We start from the raw sequence: 16077 nt of genomic DNA, 5'->3' as shown, positions 1-16077 counted from the left end.
GCCCAGCAGGTGAGAGACAAATGACCAGGCCAAGCCAGCCCACCGTCTAGCCCAGTGATGGGTGGGTTGCATACAGCCCTCACTTGTTTGAGGGGAGAGAAAGAAAACAACAAAAAGAAAGGGAGAAAGGGAGGGAGGGGAAGAGGAGCAGAAAGACAGGGAACAAACCCAACAAGGTCTATGACAAATGAGTTCAGAGTAAGGGGTAGGAAACAAGACATGAGATCCTTGAGTCAGAGACAGAAGATGTGGTTAGAAGCAAAAAGAGTATAACTGGTACCCGTTGCCCAAGCTCTAATTCCGAAGGAGCAAAGTGAACGGGACCAGGTGATGCCACATACACAGGTGGCTGAATTGGAGCAGGGGAAACCTGGGCTGAGGGACCCTGGAGTCCTTTGTAACGGGCGGTAACCTTGTCTGACTTTTGCCCTGAAGCAAGATATTGTTTTTATGACCCTGGCCTGTAAGCATGCCTGCCCTCTGCTCTGAAGGGAGACACCATCTCTACCTTCTGGGGCAGTCTGCTGTACAAACATCCCCACAAACATCATCTGGACAAAGGTAGTCAGTACTGCTTCTCACCAGATAGGCAGAAACATGAGACAGTGGACCACTGTCTTACAGCACTATTTTCAAATGTATTACATTCCAAAACCTGGAAATGAAGACATCGGAAAAGATTAAAATACCTATTCTATCTGCAGTACTAAGAGTATGAAGCCGAGTACCAGAAAAAAACTTGTTACAGAACTAAAATACTAATCACAGTGCTAATTAGACTGAACAATACATCATAAAATCACAACTAAGCTTGGTTACTATTTTTTAAAAACTCAGGGTTCATGTTAGGAGCTCTGGTTTCCAACAACATGGTAAATTAACCCTGGCTACTAAGTGGAAGTTAAATTATCAAATGGCACTAACTTAGAAATTTTAAAAAATACACTTCTAAAGAACTCGTGGATCAGCTATATATATAGAGAGAGTGGATTACAATGAAAGCACGACAAGCTTGCAGGATGCGGGGAAAGCAATGCTTCAGGGGAAATTTATAACTTTATACGAGAAAAGACACACTAATGAACTTAAGATATTAGATAGAAAGAAAAGATAACCGAAGAAAAGAGATAAAGAGTAGAAGCCAGTGACACAGAAAACAACAATACGAAGTTGATGGGAACTAACTGAACTAGACTAAAGGAAATACATCTGGGAAGGTTGATCACAACAAACAGAAGACGTTAATAATACTTTTAAATTAAAAAGAACATAATCATACAGCCGATTTTATAAAGATGAAGTATTATCAACTCTCTATTAATAAATTAGAAAGCCCAGAAAAAAAATAGACAAATGCCTGGAAAAAGTGTAAAATAATGACACTGATCAATAAAAAATTGAAAGCTTAAAAAAATGGTAAGTACAAATGAAACCAAAGTAATAAATTTTTTTCCATAAGAAAAACTTCAGGCCTAGAAGGTTTAACAAAAATAATCCTACCAAATACTCAGACCATCCCAATCTTCTATAAACCCTTCCCAAAAATAAAAAGGCAACACCCTTCAAGACATCTTAAGAGAAGTGCATAAATGGACACAAAACCGAAGATAGTAAGGAAATGAAAAAACTGTAAGCCTATTTCATCATGAATGTAAGTGTAAACACTCTAAACAAAATGTTAGCAAACAAAAGCCAATGGCATATTTAAAAAAAAGAACCAAGTTAGTTTATCTCAGGAATGCAAGAATGATTAAATCTGAGAAAATCTTAAACTAGCATAAACTATATTAACAGAATAAAAGATAAAAACCATATTATCATCTCAATAGATACAGAAAAACTAAAAAAACTCAACAGAAATGCCTTTGAAAGCTCTTAGAAAGCCAAGAATAAATTGTTAACCCAGTAAAAGTTGTTTATAAAAATCCTATAATGGACGTAATCTTAAATGGAGAAAATTTAATAAAGTGAAAGCATAAAGATTGGAAAGAAGAAAACAGAATTATCATTGTCTGCAGAGGATACAACTGCCTACATAGAAAACACAAAATAATACAGGCAAATCATTAGAAATAAAAGTGTATTAAAGCAGCTACATGTAAGATATTAAAGAGCTCAATTACATATACTTGTAAAAATTAGAAAATATAATCCTTAAAAGAAAAACATTTACAATGGCAACTCTAAAAGCACTTAGGAATAAATCAAACAAAAATGTACAATATCAGTACACAGAAAATTATGAAACTTTATGATGAAAGACATTTTAAAACTCAAATAAATGGGATAATAAGCCATTTGGAGGATGGTAAAACCTAAAATCATAAAGATTGTTTACTCTCCCTACATATTCCTATTGATTCTATGCAATTTAATAAAATCTTAAGTTTTTCATGAATGTCACAAACAAATTCTAAAATTCATATGGAGTCATAAAGGAACGTGTCCTACCAGACATCAGGATGTAGGTAAGTACAGTAATTAAAACAATGGGATGCTGATACTGAGATAGATCAACTAACTGATCAATGACAAATGGCCCTGCACATTTATGGGGCTGTGATGTGTGAGTGAGGTTTAAACGAAAGATCAGTGGAAAAAAAGAAGCCAGGCAAGGTGGTGCATGCCTGGAGTCCCAGCTACTCGGGAGTCTGAGGCAGGAGAATCACCTGAGCCCAGGAGTTCGAGGCTGCAGCGAACTATGATTGTGCCATTGCAGTTCAGCCTGGGTGACAGAGTGAGACTCAAAAAGAAAAAAACAAAACAAAAAAACACTCTTCAGGAAAGGGACGTGGAGGTGAAAAACGACTATCTATTCCATACAGAGAAAAGGGAAATTGTTCCCTTACTATAGACCTTACAAAAATCAACTTGATCTACTCTAGAGATTTAAAGTTTTAAACTTCTAGGAAAATATAGATGAACATATTTCTGACTTTGGGTTACAGCAAAATTTTTAAAACACAGAAAACTCTGTCTATAAAAGAAAAACTGGCAAATTTGGACAAGGATATGCTGTAAATTTTATTAAGTTCAAAACCAACTAAAAATAAATAGTAATTAATACTGACCCATGTACATTTGCTAAAACTTTTTCAACAGGCAAGGGAATGATAATTTCAACAGCGTCCACTTTGGCAGCAGAAAGGTCAGGAGACAGGAAGGGGGTGGTGTGCATGGGTGAACGGAGACAGGAAGGGGTGGTGTGCATGGGTGAACGGAGACAGGAAGGGGTGGTGTGCATGGGTGAACGGAGATAGGGAGGGGGTGGTGTGCATGGGTGAACGGAGATAGGGAGGGGTGGTGTGCATGGGTGAATGGAGACGGGAAGGGGGTGGTGTGCATGGGTGAACGGAGACAGGAAGGGGTGGTGTGCATGGGTGAACGGAGACAGGAAGGGGTGGTGTGCATGGGTGAACGGAGATAGGGAGGGGGTGGTGTGCATGGGTGAACGGAGATAGGGAGGGGTGGTGTGCATGGGTGAATGGAGACGGGAAGGGGGTGGTGTGCAAGGGTGAATGGTGGCTATTGCCGGGGTTTAGTTCCAGGATTGGGAGATGGGCTCAAGGGGCCTTATTATTAAGGATAATTATTTCCTTATTATCATTTCCTTATTAATAAGGAAAATAAAAGATATGCAGGGGTCAATGATAAACTCTTGTAAAACAAGGATTATGACAGCCCCAATTCTGAGCATCTGAGCCTTTCTAAAAGTAAAAATGAAAAAAAGAAACAAACGATCTACTTATTCCTGTCTTACCTTCTCCCATGGCATCTAAATAAGAGGATCAGAGAGAAAGTCTGAAGCAAACCATAACATTCCCAAACCACAGCATGTGTGGTACTGATGGCGGTGGCTTAGGTCTTTGGACAGACCTGCACAGGGAGATTCAGAAGAACATGCAGCAAGGAGCTTCAGAAAGTTTCATTTGAAAAACAGACATCTATCAAGATAGACAAGTGAAGGACTGATATGTTTTTAAGGCCAGATTTGCAACTTAAATGTCATTTCAGTTACTTGGTAGAAAGAGCATGACTTTTGATAGGCATACATTTATAATTGGAGGGAAGGGAGGAGAAGTCACATTTTTCAACAGCTTTAATATACCCAGTTTCTGAATTTTGGGGACATCACTGTAACCAGAAAGCCCCGAGTCACAGATTTCAGCGCAAGTGTCAAATAACAAACATGTCTGTTTTGCCTTAAAATCTCAAGACACTCCTCAAACTGATCCGGAAACTTGAAATAATAAGTTCTTATCATCTCTGAATGTGCATGCACTGCCCTGAGGTGTTGAACATGAGAACTTCACAGTCAATGAAACATCTATAAGCCATTCATATATATGCATCATCAGGAAAACAGGTTAAACTGCATCATATATTAAAGCAGTACTTACATTAAGTTAAAAATATATTTGAGTGGGTGTTTTGTTTCACAGTTAAGTAGTTAACTATGTTAAACAGTTATTAAAATCAGGCATTTGATGAACGAAAGCAGCACAGCACATGAACTGGAACGAAGTCTAAAAAACCCACATAAGGATGTTATGAAATAACGATTTCAACAGTAGCTCATGGTAATATTTCAACAATGAAGAAAATACTTTAAAAGACAATTTTGAATTACACAAAACACTTTAAATTCCATCCAATTACAAACTGTAAGAAAGCTTCTGAAAATAAATTTGCAGCACTGTGGACAGGCAGGTAAAGTGGGCAGAAATATATTAATTAACATTCTTTCTCATCACCAAGCCAACTAACTACACACTTCATTACCTATGGAAATGAAAACTAATAGTTCATCAAAAGCAAAGACTAACAAGCCCTGCAGTATAAAAATCATAATAGTGTATTATGGTGAGCATGGAAGAGGTAGAGAAAATGCACAGCAATTTTACCAAAAAAGAGATGTTGTGTATGTTGTTTCAGGGAATTTTCTCTAAAATATCTTTCCCTTCTCTAAAATATTTCAAATACGAAAACTGGAAAATGAAACTGATAATAAAACAAAGAGTAAATAACTTCAAGATGAGCATCTGTCAGATTTTCTATTTTTAAAAGAAGTCGTCTTTTTTATTTTTTAAAAAGGTCATCTATTTAGGGTCTCCTCTCAGGAAGGTAACATGTTGGGAGGCGTTAGAGGACAAAGGTGGACAAGACTCTGTTGGTTTTCTATGACCAAGGTTTGTTTTAAAAGATGAAAACATACAATAGTTTCAGTATCTGTCCCTTTCATGGCCAAGCTTGTATAAAACCACGACGCATCCCAGCAGCTCTTCTGGAAACACGCTGGGCATCCCAGGAACCACTTCATATGGTAATCAATAAAGCTCCTGACTTTGGACTTCTTGACCCTCAAAGTGGGTCAAGAGGTGCCATTCAACGTATGTCTTTAACATGTTCTTGTTGCTTTATGGACGAACATCATTTTGTACCATTTGAAGCAGCACTCACCCATGCCCGTAAGGCAAGCCTACGTGCTGGTACTCAGCGTCCTTATCTGGCATGTATTCAGAGCAATCCTGATCTCAACTCACTGGGAACAGACATCAGTTAAAGCTAGGCTAGTGCCTAACTTCTCTTAAAACCTGGACAAACTGAAAAACTGAACCAGATTTCATTAATTACAAATTTATTGCTTATTCTTCCCCAAATGAGTTTTCCTGAACATAATGGAAATGGCCATTTCAACAAAGTGCTGAAAGGATGTCAGTTAATGTACATGCCACACACACATCTGTTTGAGGGTTACTGTCTTCATTCGCTTATGTATCAACTGGATTATACTGTAAGTCTAATAATGTTCACCAAAGAGACATTTATAAAAGGGAAAATAAAAATCAGGAACAACCAAAATTTCTAGCAGTGGAGGAACATTAAACAGAGTATGGAAGATTTGTAGTTTGGAAGACTATGCACTCATTAAAAGGAGAGACATGTCATGACACAAAAGATGTTCATGATAATTTTTATATGAAACAGCAAGTTATAAAATAGTATGATCAAGTTTCTGTAAACACAAAAATGTACATCTATAGAATAAAACAATAGGGGTCAAAAGAATGCTGTTTCTGCAGAATGATAGAGATTTGTGTTTTATTTTGCATTTGTATTTCCAGAAATTTCTACAGTGAAACATAACTTCTGTAATAAGCACATGTTAAAGCAAATATGCCTTACCACAGGCTAAATGCTTTAACAAAAATTATGTAAAATTCGGAAACCACACAATAGGTTTCTAAGAACCAGCCGGGGGCTGGTTTATGTAGCACTTGGTGCCTCTGCAATTTTTGTCTTGGGTACATGCATTTAAAAAGCACCCCAATCTGGAGTGGGAGGTGGGGAGCTGCTGAGGCTCACGTACTCTTTGGGCCGCGCTATCACCAGGAAATCTGGAGAAGATCCCTGACTGCAAGAAGCCCCATCATTATAATAGAGGGAAGTCACAGACATTTTACCTTGGCTTTCCTGTAGGCAGATCATAGCACTTCAAGTTCTACCACAAAGATACAGCTATTCGATCCCTAGGAAATCCAAGTGGGGGCTCTGGTTTGCTGTTAGAACTCCTAGTCACTGACCCTGATTCCTTGTCTCAGGAGTAAAGCTGCCTCCGATTCTCATAGGGAACACGTCTCCTCAATTTGTATTCTAGGCCAGCTACTGCCTGCAGGCCCTGGTCAAATAAACTTGTCCCTCATGAGATAGCCTCATCCTGGGCATATCCTCCTGGTGGAATGCAATTTGTACAAGAGAAATGCAAATCTATTTATGCATCTCCAATTCAATAAAAACTGGAAGACTTATTATGGGTTAATTCAATTAAGAATTTTTCGCACTGGATAACAGTAAAGCCTTGATATATAAAAGTTGCACAGTCTGGAACTGATAAAGCTTGTAATCTATCTTGTTGAGTAATCATGGAAAGGAGAATTTTGTTTACACCTAATTTGAGAAATAAAGTTCCTAAAATGCATTTAAACAAATATTTAAACTAACCAAATATGTGTAAACTTTCTTACTATTTCAGCTTTCCAAAACAGTGTACTACTAAAATTGGTTTAAAAAATAAAAGCATACTTAACTTGGGCTTTCTGTAGTATTATTTGACTGAAACTATGTAGAGTTTAAGGCAAAAATTCAACCCAGGTTTTGGCCAATATAACAATAATTAAACAGTATAAACCTTGGGGTGGGGGGAAATAAGGTAAGAGGGAGAGAAGAGGAAGACATTGAAGCTCGTTAGCCTCAGCACTACAGAAATTATGAAGACACCTGATTCTATCAATGATTTACTGAGAATTCCTGAAAAGCCTAACAAAGTTATTACTCAAAAAATTATTTTGCTTTTCAATGTGGCAGTTTGGAAATGGAGAGAATGGGGTTATTGTGATGACAAATCCATTTGGCCAGCACGTGGCTCTGGAACACTCACATCAGAAACTGCTGTGGGCACAGGCTCAGACCGTGGTGGCCCAGGCCCCTAAGCAGCATGGTGGTCAGGAAGAGGGTCAGGGAATTTTTGTTGAAGTATTTAGCCTGCAGAGGCAGCAACGAGGAAAACTCAGCGGCTCACAGGTCCAGGCCTACCAGACCCGGGAGGCAGCTAGAAGACTCGGGGGCACAACACACACCTTAGGAGCTGCAAGTGGATTCACAGGGTTGGGACCCAAGGTCCACACGGGAAGTGACCACTGAAGATATAGGTTGATCCAGATCAGGAAGGGCCTGGTGGCCCCTGCTAACAAATTTTAATTCTCCAAAGGCAGTAACTTTACCCAAACATCAAACACCTCCATTCTACCTTCCATTGCTCCCATAACTAAGTGCCACCTAGCCTGATTTTTAAAAAGAGGATTCAGTATATTTGCAGAAGACCTATCTGATAAAGGACTGTTATCTAAAATATGCAAAGAACTCTTACAACTCAACAATGAGACAACAGCCTGATTAAAAAAGGGGCCAAAAACCTTAACAGGTACCTTAGCACAGAAGACACACAGATGGCAAGTGTGCATAGGAAAAGATGCTCCATACCACATGTCCTCAGGGCATTGCAAAGTCAAATGACAACGTGACACCATTACACACCTATCAGAATGGCCAAAACCCAGAACAATGACAATAGCAAATGCTGGGGAAGATGTGAATTAACAGGAACTCTCATTTGTTAGGGATGGGAATGCAAAATGGTACAGCCATTCTAAAAGACAGGCAGTTTCTTACAAAACTAAACTTACTCTTCCCTTATGAAGCACACTGCTTGGTTTTTACCCAAAGGAGTTGAAAAGGTATATCCGTACAAGAACCCGCACGGAGATGTTTATGGCAGTTTTATTCATATTTGCCAAAACTTGGAAGCAATCAAGGTGACTCCCTCAAGCAAGTGAATGGATACATGTACTGGTACATTCAAATAATGGAATATTAGTCAGTGCTAAGAAGAAATGAGCCACAAAGACATGGAGGAATCTTAAATGCATATTACTGAGAGAGAGAAGCCAACCTGAGAAAGTTACATACTGTATGATTCCGAATATATGACATCTGGAAAAGGCAAAACTATGGAGACAGTGAAAAGATGACTGGTTACGACGGGTTGGAGGGGAGGGAGAAATGAAGAGGCACAGCACAGGGAGGCGTTAGGGCCATGAAAGGACTCTGTGTCGTCCCATGATGGTGGACACATACATTATACATCTGTCCACATCCACAGACAGTCCATAAAAGGACTGTTATCCAAAATACACAAAGGGAAGGGCATAGGCATTCTCTCAAACTTGATGGTAGATACAGGAGTGAACCCTCATGTGAACTGTGGACTTGGGGCAATCACGATGTCACTGTAGGTTCATCAAGTGTAACAAGGAAACCACTCTGGGGGGTGGGATATGTTGATATGGGGGAGGCTGGGCCTGTGTGGGTGAGGGGAACACATAGGAACTCTACCTTCTACTCAATTTAACTGTGAACCTAAAGCTTCTCTAAAAAATAAAGTCTAATAAAAAAAAAATAAGACTCATTGGACTTGCTTCTTAGTTCTACCTAGGGCCTACTTTGTTTGGCTTTGTTAAAATCAAATGATGAGCAAATGGAGGTGCCAGACACCCCAACAACAAGAGAGACTTTCTCCTGCACATAATCAACAGTAACATAATTGAAAGAAAAGAAGTTCCTCAACACATGATTCTGTGTTACTTAAGGCCCTTTCATCTTGAGTACTACCTTCAATCATCTTCCACTTTTTGGGGAAGATAACCCAGGGCAACTGGAATTTGGACAAGTATAAAAAAGGTATGTGACGCAAGAAATCAGCTAATGTGCCTTCAAATCAGTCAGACAAATATGGTGTCATCCTTAAATGTAAAATCATCTAGAGTTTCTCCTTACTCAACCTACTCAATTTTTTCAAAGGATAAGGGATATTCCACAGAGTTCTTTGCCTCTCCCCTCCACCCCGACACCTCAGTGGTCTTCTTGGTTTCAGAGGCTCAGCAATTTCCCTTTCTTTACTTCTAGGCAGGATGAAACCAGGTTCATGATACTGGTCTTTTTTTTCCAGTTTGAAATTAGTAGTAAAAATACAAAAGTAAAAAAAAGTTGGGGGGTGGGGGGAGAGGTTGCTAGAATATAGGCAAACCAAACAATGGTTACTGCTTGGATGGGACTTGGGATTAGAGAGCTGAAGGAACTGTCAATGCTTGGATGGGACTTGGGATTAGAGAGTTGAAGGAGCTGTCAATGCTTGGATGGGACTTGGGATTAGGGAGTTGAAGGAACTGTCAATGCTTGGATGGGACTTGGGATTAGGGAGTTGAAGGAACTATCAAGGAAGCACTTTTGGTTTATTCAATCTGGTTTGAATTTCAATAAGAAAAAAAATTGTACAATTCTTTTATATGACAAATGTGCGAGTGTCTGCTATGTGCCAAATAAATTTTAAAAGAATGAAGAAAAAAGACATTATTTATAGATACCAGTACCGGGTACAAATGAAGTCAACTGCCAAACTTACATTAAAGTAAGTCTATCTCACTCTACAGCAAATTAAACAGCTAAGGAAGATACTTTTTTCCAAATACCATTCCAAATATTGGTTAGTAAACACTGCAAGTCAGAATACAAATCAAGAACTTTGGCAGCCTTTTTTGACAATTACATTTTCAACCATGCATGATGCACATCCAAGAGTAGGAAGTGTTAAGTCCTCACCAGATGGTTCTCCCCCATCACTGGACTTTCAAATGCAGTTGTACAAACGTCTTCTCTTTGAATGATACTTAAGAAAGCAAAACAGCAAGCCAGAAACTGGAAGGAAATATTCACAGTGCCTATCTACAACAAAAGATTTGTATCCAGAATACATAAACAACTTTTACAACTCAATAAAAATACTTTAAAAATGTGCAAGAGATTTGAACAGACATTTCATAAAAGAAGATGTAAGAATGGCCAACATGTAAACAAAAAGACGCTCAGCAACATTACTCACCAGGGAAATGCAAAATAATAACCAAAATAAGGTAAGACTATATACCCACAAGATGACAAAAATCAAAAGACATCATCAAATTCTGGTGAGGATGTGGAGCAATGAAATTTCATGCATTGTAAAGAAAAAGGGAAAAGGGCATAAATAATTAGAACACAGCTTGTTAGCTTTTCATGAAGTTGCAGACATGCTTCCCATATAAATCCAGCAGTTCCACATCTATGTATCCACCAGAGAAATGAAAACATACATCCCCACACAAAATCCTCAACAGTATTTTTCATGGTAGTCTACTATACTAGCCAAAGATTGGAAACATCCAAAACACCCACTGACTAATAATGAATAAACAAATGGTGAACTCATCACAAACTCAAATACCACCCAGCAAACAACCCACTTACACAGATACACAGACTCTGCTTTAAAACACCAGGGAGACCAAAAGAAGCCAGACACAAGAGTGCATGCTACACAGTTCTCCAGGTGAGATGACAGAGCTGGCAGAGGCAGGTCACTGCTGCATCTGGCCCGGGTGGGGAGGGCTGCTTGCAAAGGGGCAAGAAGGAACCTTTGTGGGAGGAAAGGCATAGGCATTCTCTAAAGCTTGATGGTGGTAGTAGATACAGGGGTATAGACATTTGTCCAAACTCATTACACTGGATTCATTTACTTTATGTAAATAAACTATACCTCAATATAGTTGATTTAAATCAAAAGCAATGGCATGTAAGTTGGGTCAGGGAGAACGGCATTAAAGTGTTTAAAGATTCTTACGCTGTCCAGAAAGGAGGTACATATACTACTCCCGCTCTCCACTTCACAGGGCCTGGGACCAAATGGGAAGGGTTGGCCTCTGATGGAAGTTGAAAGCGAGCAAATCACGAGGCCAGATGCAGCCCCCAGGCCCCAGACCAAGGGCAAAGTGCCCGCTTGTGCTAAGGTAGCTCAGACCCTGCCACAGCTGAGGCCGCAGGGCCACACCAAAGGGCTCCTTTCCTGCCTCCAGATCACACCCTGGCATTGCACTTATGCCACATGGGTGGGGACGTGGCCAGGATGGACTCCTCCAGGCACCCATGAAGAAAACCACCCAATGCCAGCAGAGCGTCTGGTGTTCAGATACAGCCGGAAGCTGAGATTTAGAATCCAGGTTTCTCGAAAGTCGGGTTGCTTTTTGTCTGTCTGGATGGTCCCACCTCTCTGCCTGGTGTAACTTACATCCCAGGGGAGATTTCTAAACATATCCATGCCCAGGTCTCCAGCTGAGATTCTTCTGTGAACTGCGTGCACACTGACATTAGGGGTTGCTAAAGCTAAAGCTCTCTGGTGACTGCCATGTGTACCCAAGGATCGAGGATCACTGTTGGGGCAGAGCCCTTCAACTTTAACATGCCCAGGAAATACTAGGGGCTATTTTTCTGAATTGTGGGGGGGCACTAGTTATTCATCTATCCATTCAACAAATATTTGAGAACCTGCTATATACTGGGGATCATCTAAACTGGGAAGACACAAGTGAACAAAACACTCAAGAATCCTGGCCCTCATGGGCTCAGCACCTAGCGGGAGATGAGTAAGAGAAAAGGTAAGCTGGGTACTCCGCTAGCTAATGATACCAATGGAGCTGGGGAGGAGAGGCGCAGGGTAGGTCTCTAGGCTGCACGCTCACAGGGGGTGGTCACAGAAGGCTTCCCTGTGCTGGTGCCATTTCAGCCCAGACCTGAAGGAACACATGGGAACCTGGGCTCCGAGCAGGGCAGGCAGAGGAAACCAGGCAGAGGCCCTAGGGCAGGAGGAGAACTGAGTCTCCTGTGAGCAGCTGGGATGACAAAACATGGGAACCTGGCAACGACTCTGTGTTCCTGAGACGGGGATCCATAGTGGGACTGCAAGCAGATGTGTGACTTCATCACTGTGACTACTTTGCTGAAAATGGACCAAAGTCGGGGCAGAGGCCAGAGCAGAGACGTGGGTTAGGCAGGCTAGGCTGACAGGACTAGTGGACAGGTACTCATATTTTGAAAGTGAAGCTGATAAACTTTACTGAGGAATCTGAGGTGTGATATAAGAGATGACTCCAGGATGGCTCCCAGGTTTCTGGCCTGAATGAACATTTGGAAGGATGTAGTCCTGATTTATGGAGCTGGAACAGGGCTGCAAGAAATCACAGTTTAACTTTGAGCACACTGAGACACCATTTCAACCAGAGGTTGCCAAATGCCGTCTGGAGGCCCCTGGAAATCTCAGACTCTTTTGGAGTTCTGTGAAATCAAAATTATCTGCATGACACTGAGAGGTCACTTTTCTTTTGCGCTGTAACGCTCCCTCAAGCATACACACGGTTTTCCAGAGGCTACACGACATGTGCTGACAGCATCATGCTGACAATGGAATATGGGCACGCATATTTTTAGATGTTTTAATTTTTAATATGGTTACCAACAGATATAATTCACATAAACAAAATCTCTGTGTCCTCAGTAATTGAAGAGTGTCGGGCAGTTCTGAGACCAGGAAGTCTGAGCATCATTGTGTTGGACAGCCCAAGCGAGACATCCGGGAGACAGCTGATGACATGAGTGTGGAGTCCAGGGAGGAAGCTGGGCCTAGAGATGTGGTCTGGGAAGCGTCTTCATACAAATGAGTCAGGAGTGAAATCACAGCGGAGGAAGAGCAGAAAGCAATGGGATCCTGGCAGAGTCTGAAGGCACACTTAGGCCTTAGGGAGACCAGGAAGAACCAGCAAGAGACTGAGAAGGAACAGTCAGGTATGGGGAGCCAAGAGAGCATGGTATCCTGGAAGCCAGGCAGGGCATGTTTCCAGGAGAGAGGGGACACCATGCCAGGCGTGCCACAGGTCTGGCTGGAGGATGGCCAGGAATTGAGCAGCTGGCACTGGATTCAAGAGAGGATGGGGAGGAAAGAGGTCCAGACAACACAAGAGTTTTGAGGGAAAGAGAGAAGTGGAACAGTAGTTAAGGGGCAATGGGGCCCAAAAGGCTTTTATTTTTTAACACAAAAAAATGACATCAGTTTTGCAAGCTGCTGGGAATGAATAGGAAAAGAAAAATACTAAAGCAGGGAAACAAGGAGAGATGAGATTCCAAAACCACATCCTCCAAAAATGAATGTCTTGTGCCCAAGCAGGTAGGGTATGCACTGGCCAAGTGCACAGACCGTGCTGCCACAACACCAGGCTGCAGAGTGAACGTGGTTCAGGTGGGAGCTTGTGAAGCTCGGCCTGGATTTTTAGTGAGATAGACAGCAGTTGAGAATGAGGATGGAGGTGGTGGTGGTGGTGTAAGGAGACAAGGTATGAAAAACGTCAGAGAGCCGTGGAGCCAATGGCTAGACATACATGTATTAACAGCATTAAATGCCTGATTGTGATCATGAATTGAAATACAACAGTTACACAGGGCTGCGTGTTTTTCTCCAGCCGTGTTTATTTGCATAGGAACAGGCAAGTAGGCAAAAAGCTGGACTTCACTGGTGTGTTTTAGCCAAGAATTAGAACAAAAGCACCACAGGACAATATGAGCAAGCCAGGAGCTACCATCTGCAAGGAGGAATCTGAGCTCGGGAAGCATAAAGTGACAAAGGGAGGGGGAGCGGCTGACATGATCTGATCAAAGTAGATTCAAAGCCGAGTGGTTTCTTTTTTGTGGGGGTCGGGGTGTCTGCAAGTATCAATGAGGAGCAAGAGGGACACCCACCTCACCCTCCAGACCTCGCCAGACGAAAAGTGTAGAGACAACAGCAGCACTGTGAGTGTCCCAGGAGAAAGCCGAGTTTGTTAAAGGGAGATGTAAAGAAACCGCCCCTAAGAGGCTATTGAGAACGAGCTCCAGAGGACACAGGAAAAGTGGAGGAGCAGGGGATGGTGTCAGAAAAGAGACTGCAAGGAGCTCCTCAGAGATGAGTCTGAAACAGGAGGGATCACCTGCAGCTTTGGGCTTGTGGGAAGAGCCCAGGGATGGGGCATGCCACTGGTCGTGGGGTTCCCAGGCATGGGAGTGGGAAGGCTGCGACGGACGAGGGCAGAGCGCTGGGCTCAGCAGCACAGAGTTCTAGGTGCCCACTTGACTTCTGGCAGCACAGGGTGCTTGAAGGGGCAGCTTAATTCAGAGTGTAGAGGCCATGGAACCTCCTTTGAATGGTGGCCTAGAGAGAAGAGTCATCTTACTCCAAGTGCAGGGACTCCCTCCTGACTACTCTTGAAAATTTTACAGTTTCTCTATTGTACATAATGGATTTTTAAAATCACTGGGTAGTAATAATGAAGGTAAAGAAAACTAAACCTAGCTTTTGAAATCTTGTATCTGAATGACAATACCAATTACACAAACTTTAATTAAGCTTTTACTTTAGAAATGTACGAAATATCTGAAGACTCATATCATAGTATCAGAATGAAACTGCTGTTGAAAACACTTTCTATTTGACTCTGAGGAGAGAGCCAGAGCTGTCACTGTGTGTTAGCAGCAGGTTCAGGAGATTACTCTGAAAAACTCCTGTAGGACTTAAGGAATGCATGTAAAATTGCTAAATAGAAAGTTTCGATGAGTGCCACATTTTTGAATTTTGAGGGAAAAATCCTGTGTACCCAGAAAAGAGTGGACAGACTTCCTACAGGCATGCACTTTTGGGGAACCACCCACCAAATCCCTGGGGTTCCTTCAGGAACCGCCAGGTAGACTGGTCAGACGAAGCTTTGGGAAGGGAGAGCCTGAGGTCAGTGTGTTTAACACTAAAGCTTTCAGACGTCCCACTCAGATACGCACATCCCATGTGAAAGGAGAAGTCGGGATTTCATGCAGTCTCTGCTTTGTTCTTTGCGAGTGCTGCAGTGAATTCCCTGACAGTGCTCCTTGTACTCGGTGTGGCTCAGACATCAACCTAGCCTCTGTCACCGCATGCAAGAGGTCTAACTGATGAAAACCACAGCAGAGGCATAACCAAGACGATGTTAAGGAGACCTCTTTCAACTAGCATTTGCCAAAAGTCCCTGGCAAATCACCTGGGACTCATTTAATAGACTGTTCACCTGGCCTCTCCCCTGAGAGTCCCGATTCCTAGGTATGGTTTGGAACCCAGTCTGTGTTATCACAAAGCAAACCAGGTGCTGTCTAACAGATTAGTAAATTTGGGAAGCATTACCTAGGATGATGACAAAACCAAGCAATACCGCTTTTTTGGCTTAAAATAACTTCAGCCAGTTTTCTGTCCCTTTCAACTAAGTCTTTCTTGATATAGTGGGGGTCTTTGGACAACTGCAACTTTTCCAGAATTATCACATTAACCAATTTTTCATGGTTCTAAAGACATTAAAGTCAATTTTAGCTTTAAGGCAGAGCTGAAGACCTGCTAAGAATGAGCTTTTAATGACTTAAGGAACTGACTAGCCACAAAAATCCATAAATAAAGATTAACACCTCAAATTAATATTTTCCAGTCGTATGATTAGACTTCCTTTTATTCCTTAATGCTAGGACAACCTTAAGCAACTTCTACCATTGAAATGTTTGTCTCTGGCCTCCTTTTGAAGGTCACACTGTTCTGTGTTTCTTGTCTTCTCA

At 41.5% G+C, this 16077-nt stretch overlaps 2 protein-coding genes across 2 annotated transcripts in view; one reads left to right on the top strand and one right to left on the bottom strand.

Moving 5' to 3' along the window:
- The window catches only part of RIMBP2 (RIMS binding protein 2), a 400662-nt gene extending 397504 nt beyond the window's left edge, over positions 1 to 3158 (top strand). Inside the window, exon 23 of the mRNA XM_063615237.1 lies at positions 3103 to 3158. Coding sequence (XP_063471307.1) covers positions 3103 to 3114 — 12 coding nt within the window. The 3' untranslated portion in view covers positions 3115 to 3158. The remainder of the gene's footprint in view (positions 1 to 3102) is intronic.
- PIWIL1 (piwi like RNA-mediated gene silencing 1) overlaps positions 1 to 16077 on the bottom strand; it is a 73311-nt gene that overhangs the window by 20731 nt on the left and 36503 nt on the right. The gene's annotated exons all lie outside the window — the stretch shown is intronic.

Source organism: Symphalangus syndactylus, chromosome 13 (assembly GCF_028878055.3).
Source record: "Symphalangus syndactylus isolate Jambi chromosome 13, NHGRI_mSymSyn1-v2.1_pri, whole genome shotgun sequence".
NCBI classification, from domain to species: Eukaryota; Metazoa; Chordata; class Mammalia; order Primates; family Hylobatidae; genus Symphalangus; species Symphalangus syndactylus.
This window is presented reverse-complemented; position numbering and strand designations above follow the sequence as displayed.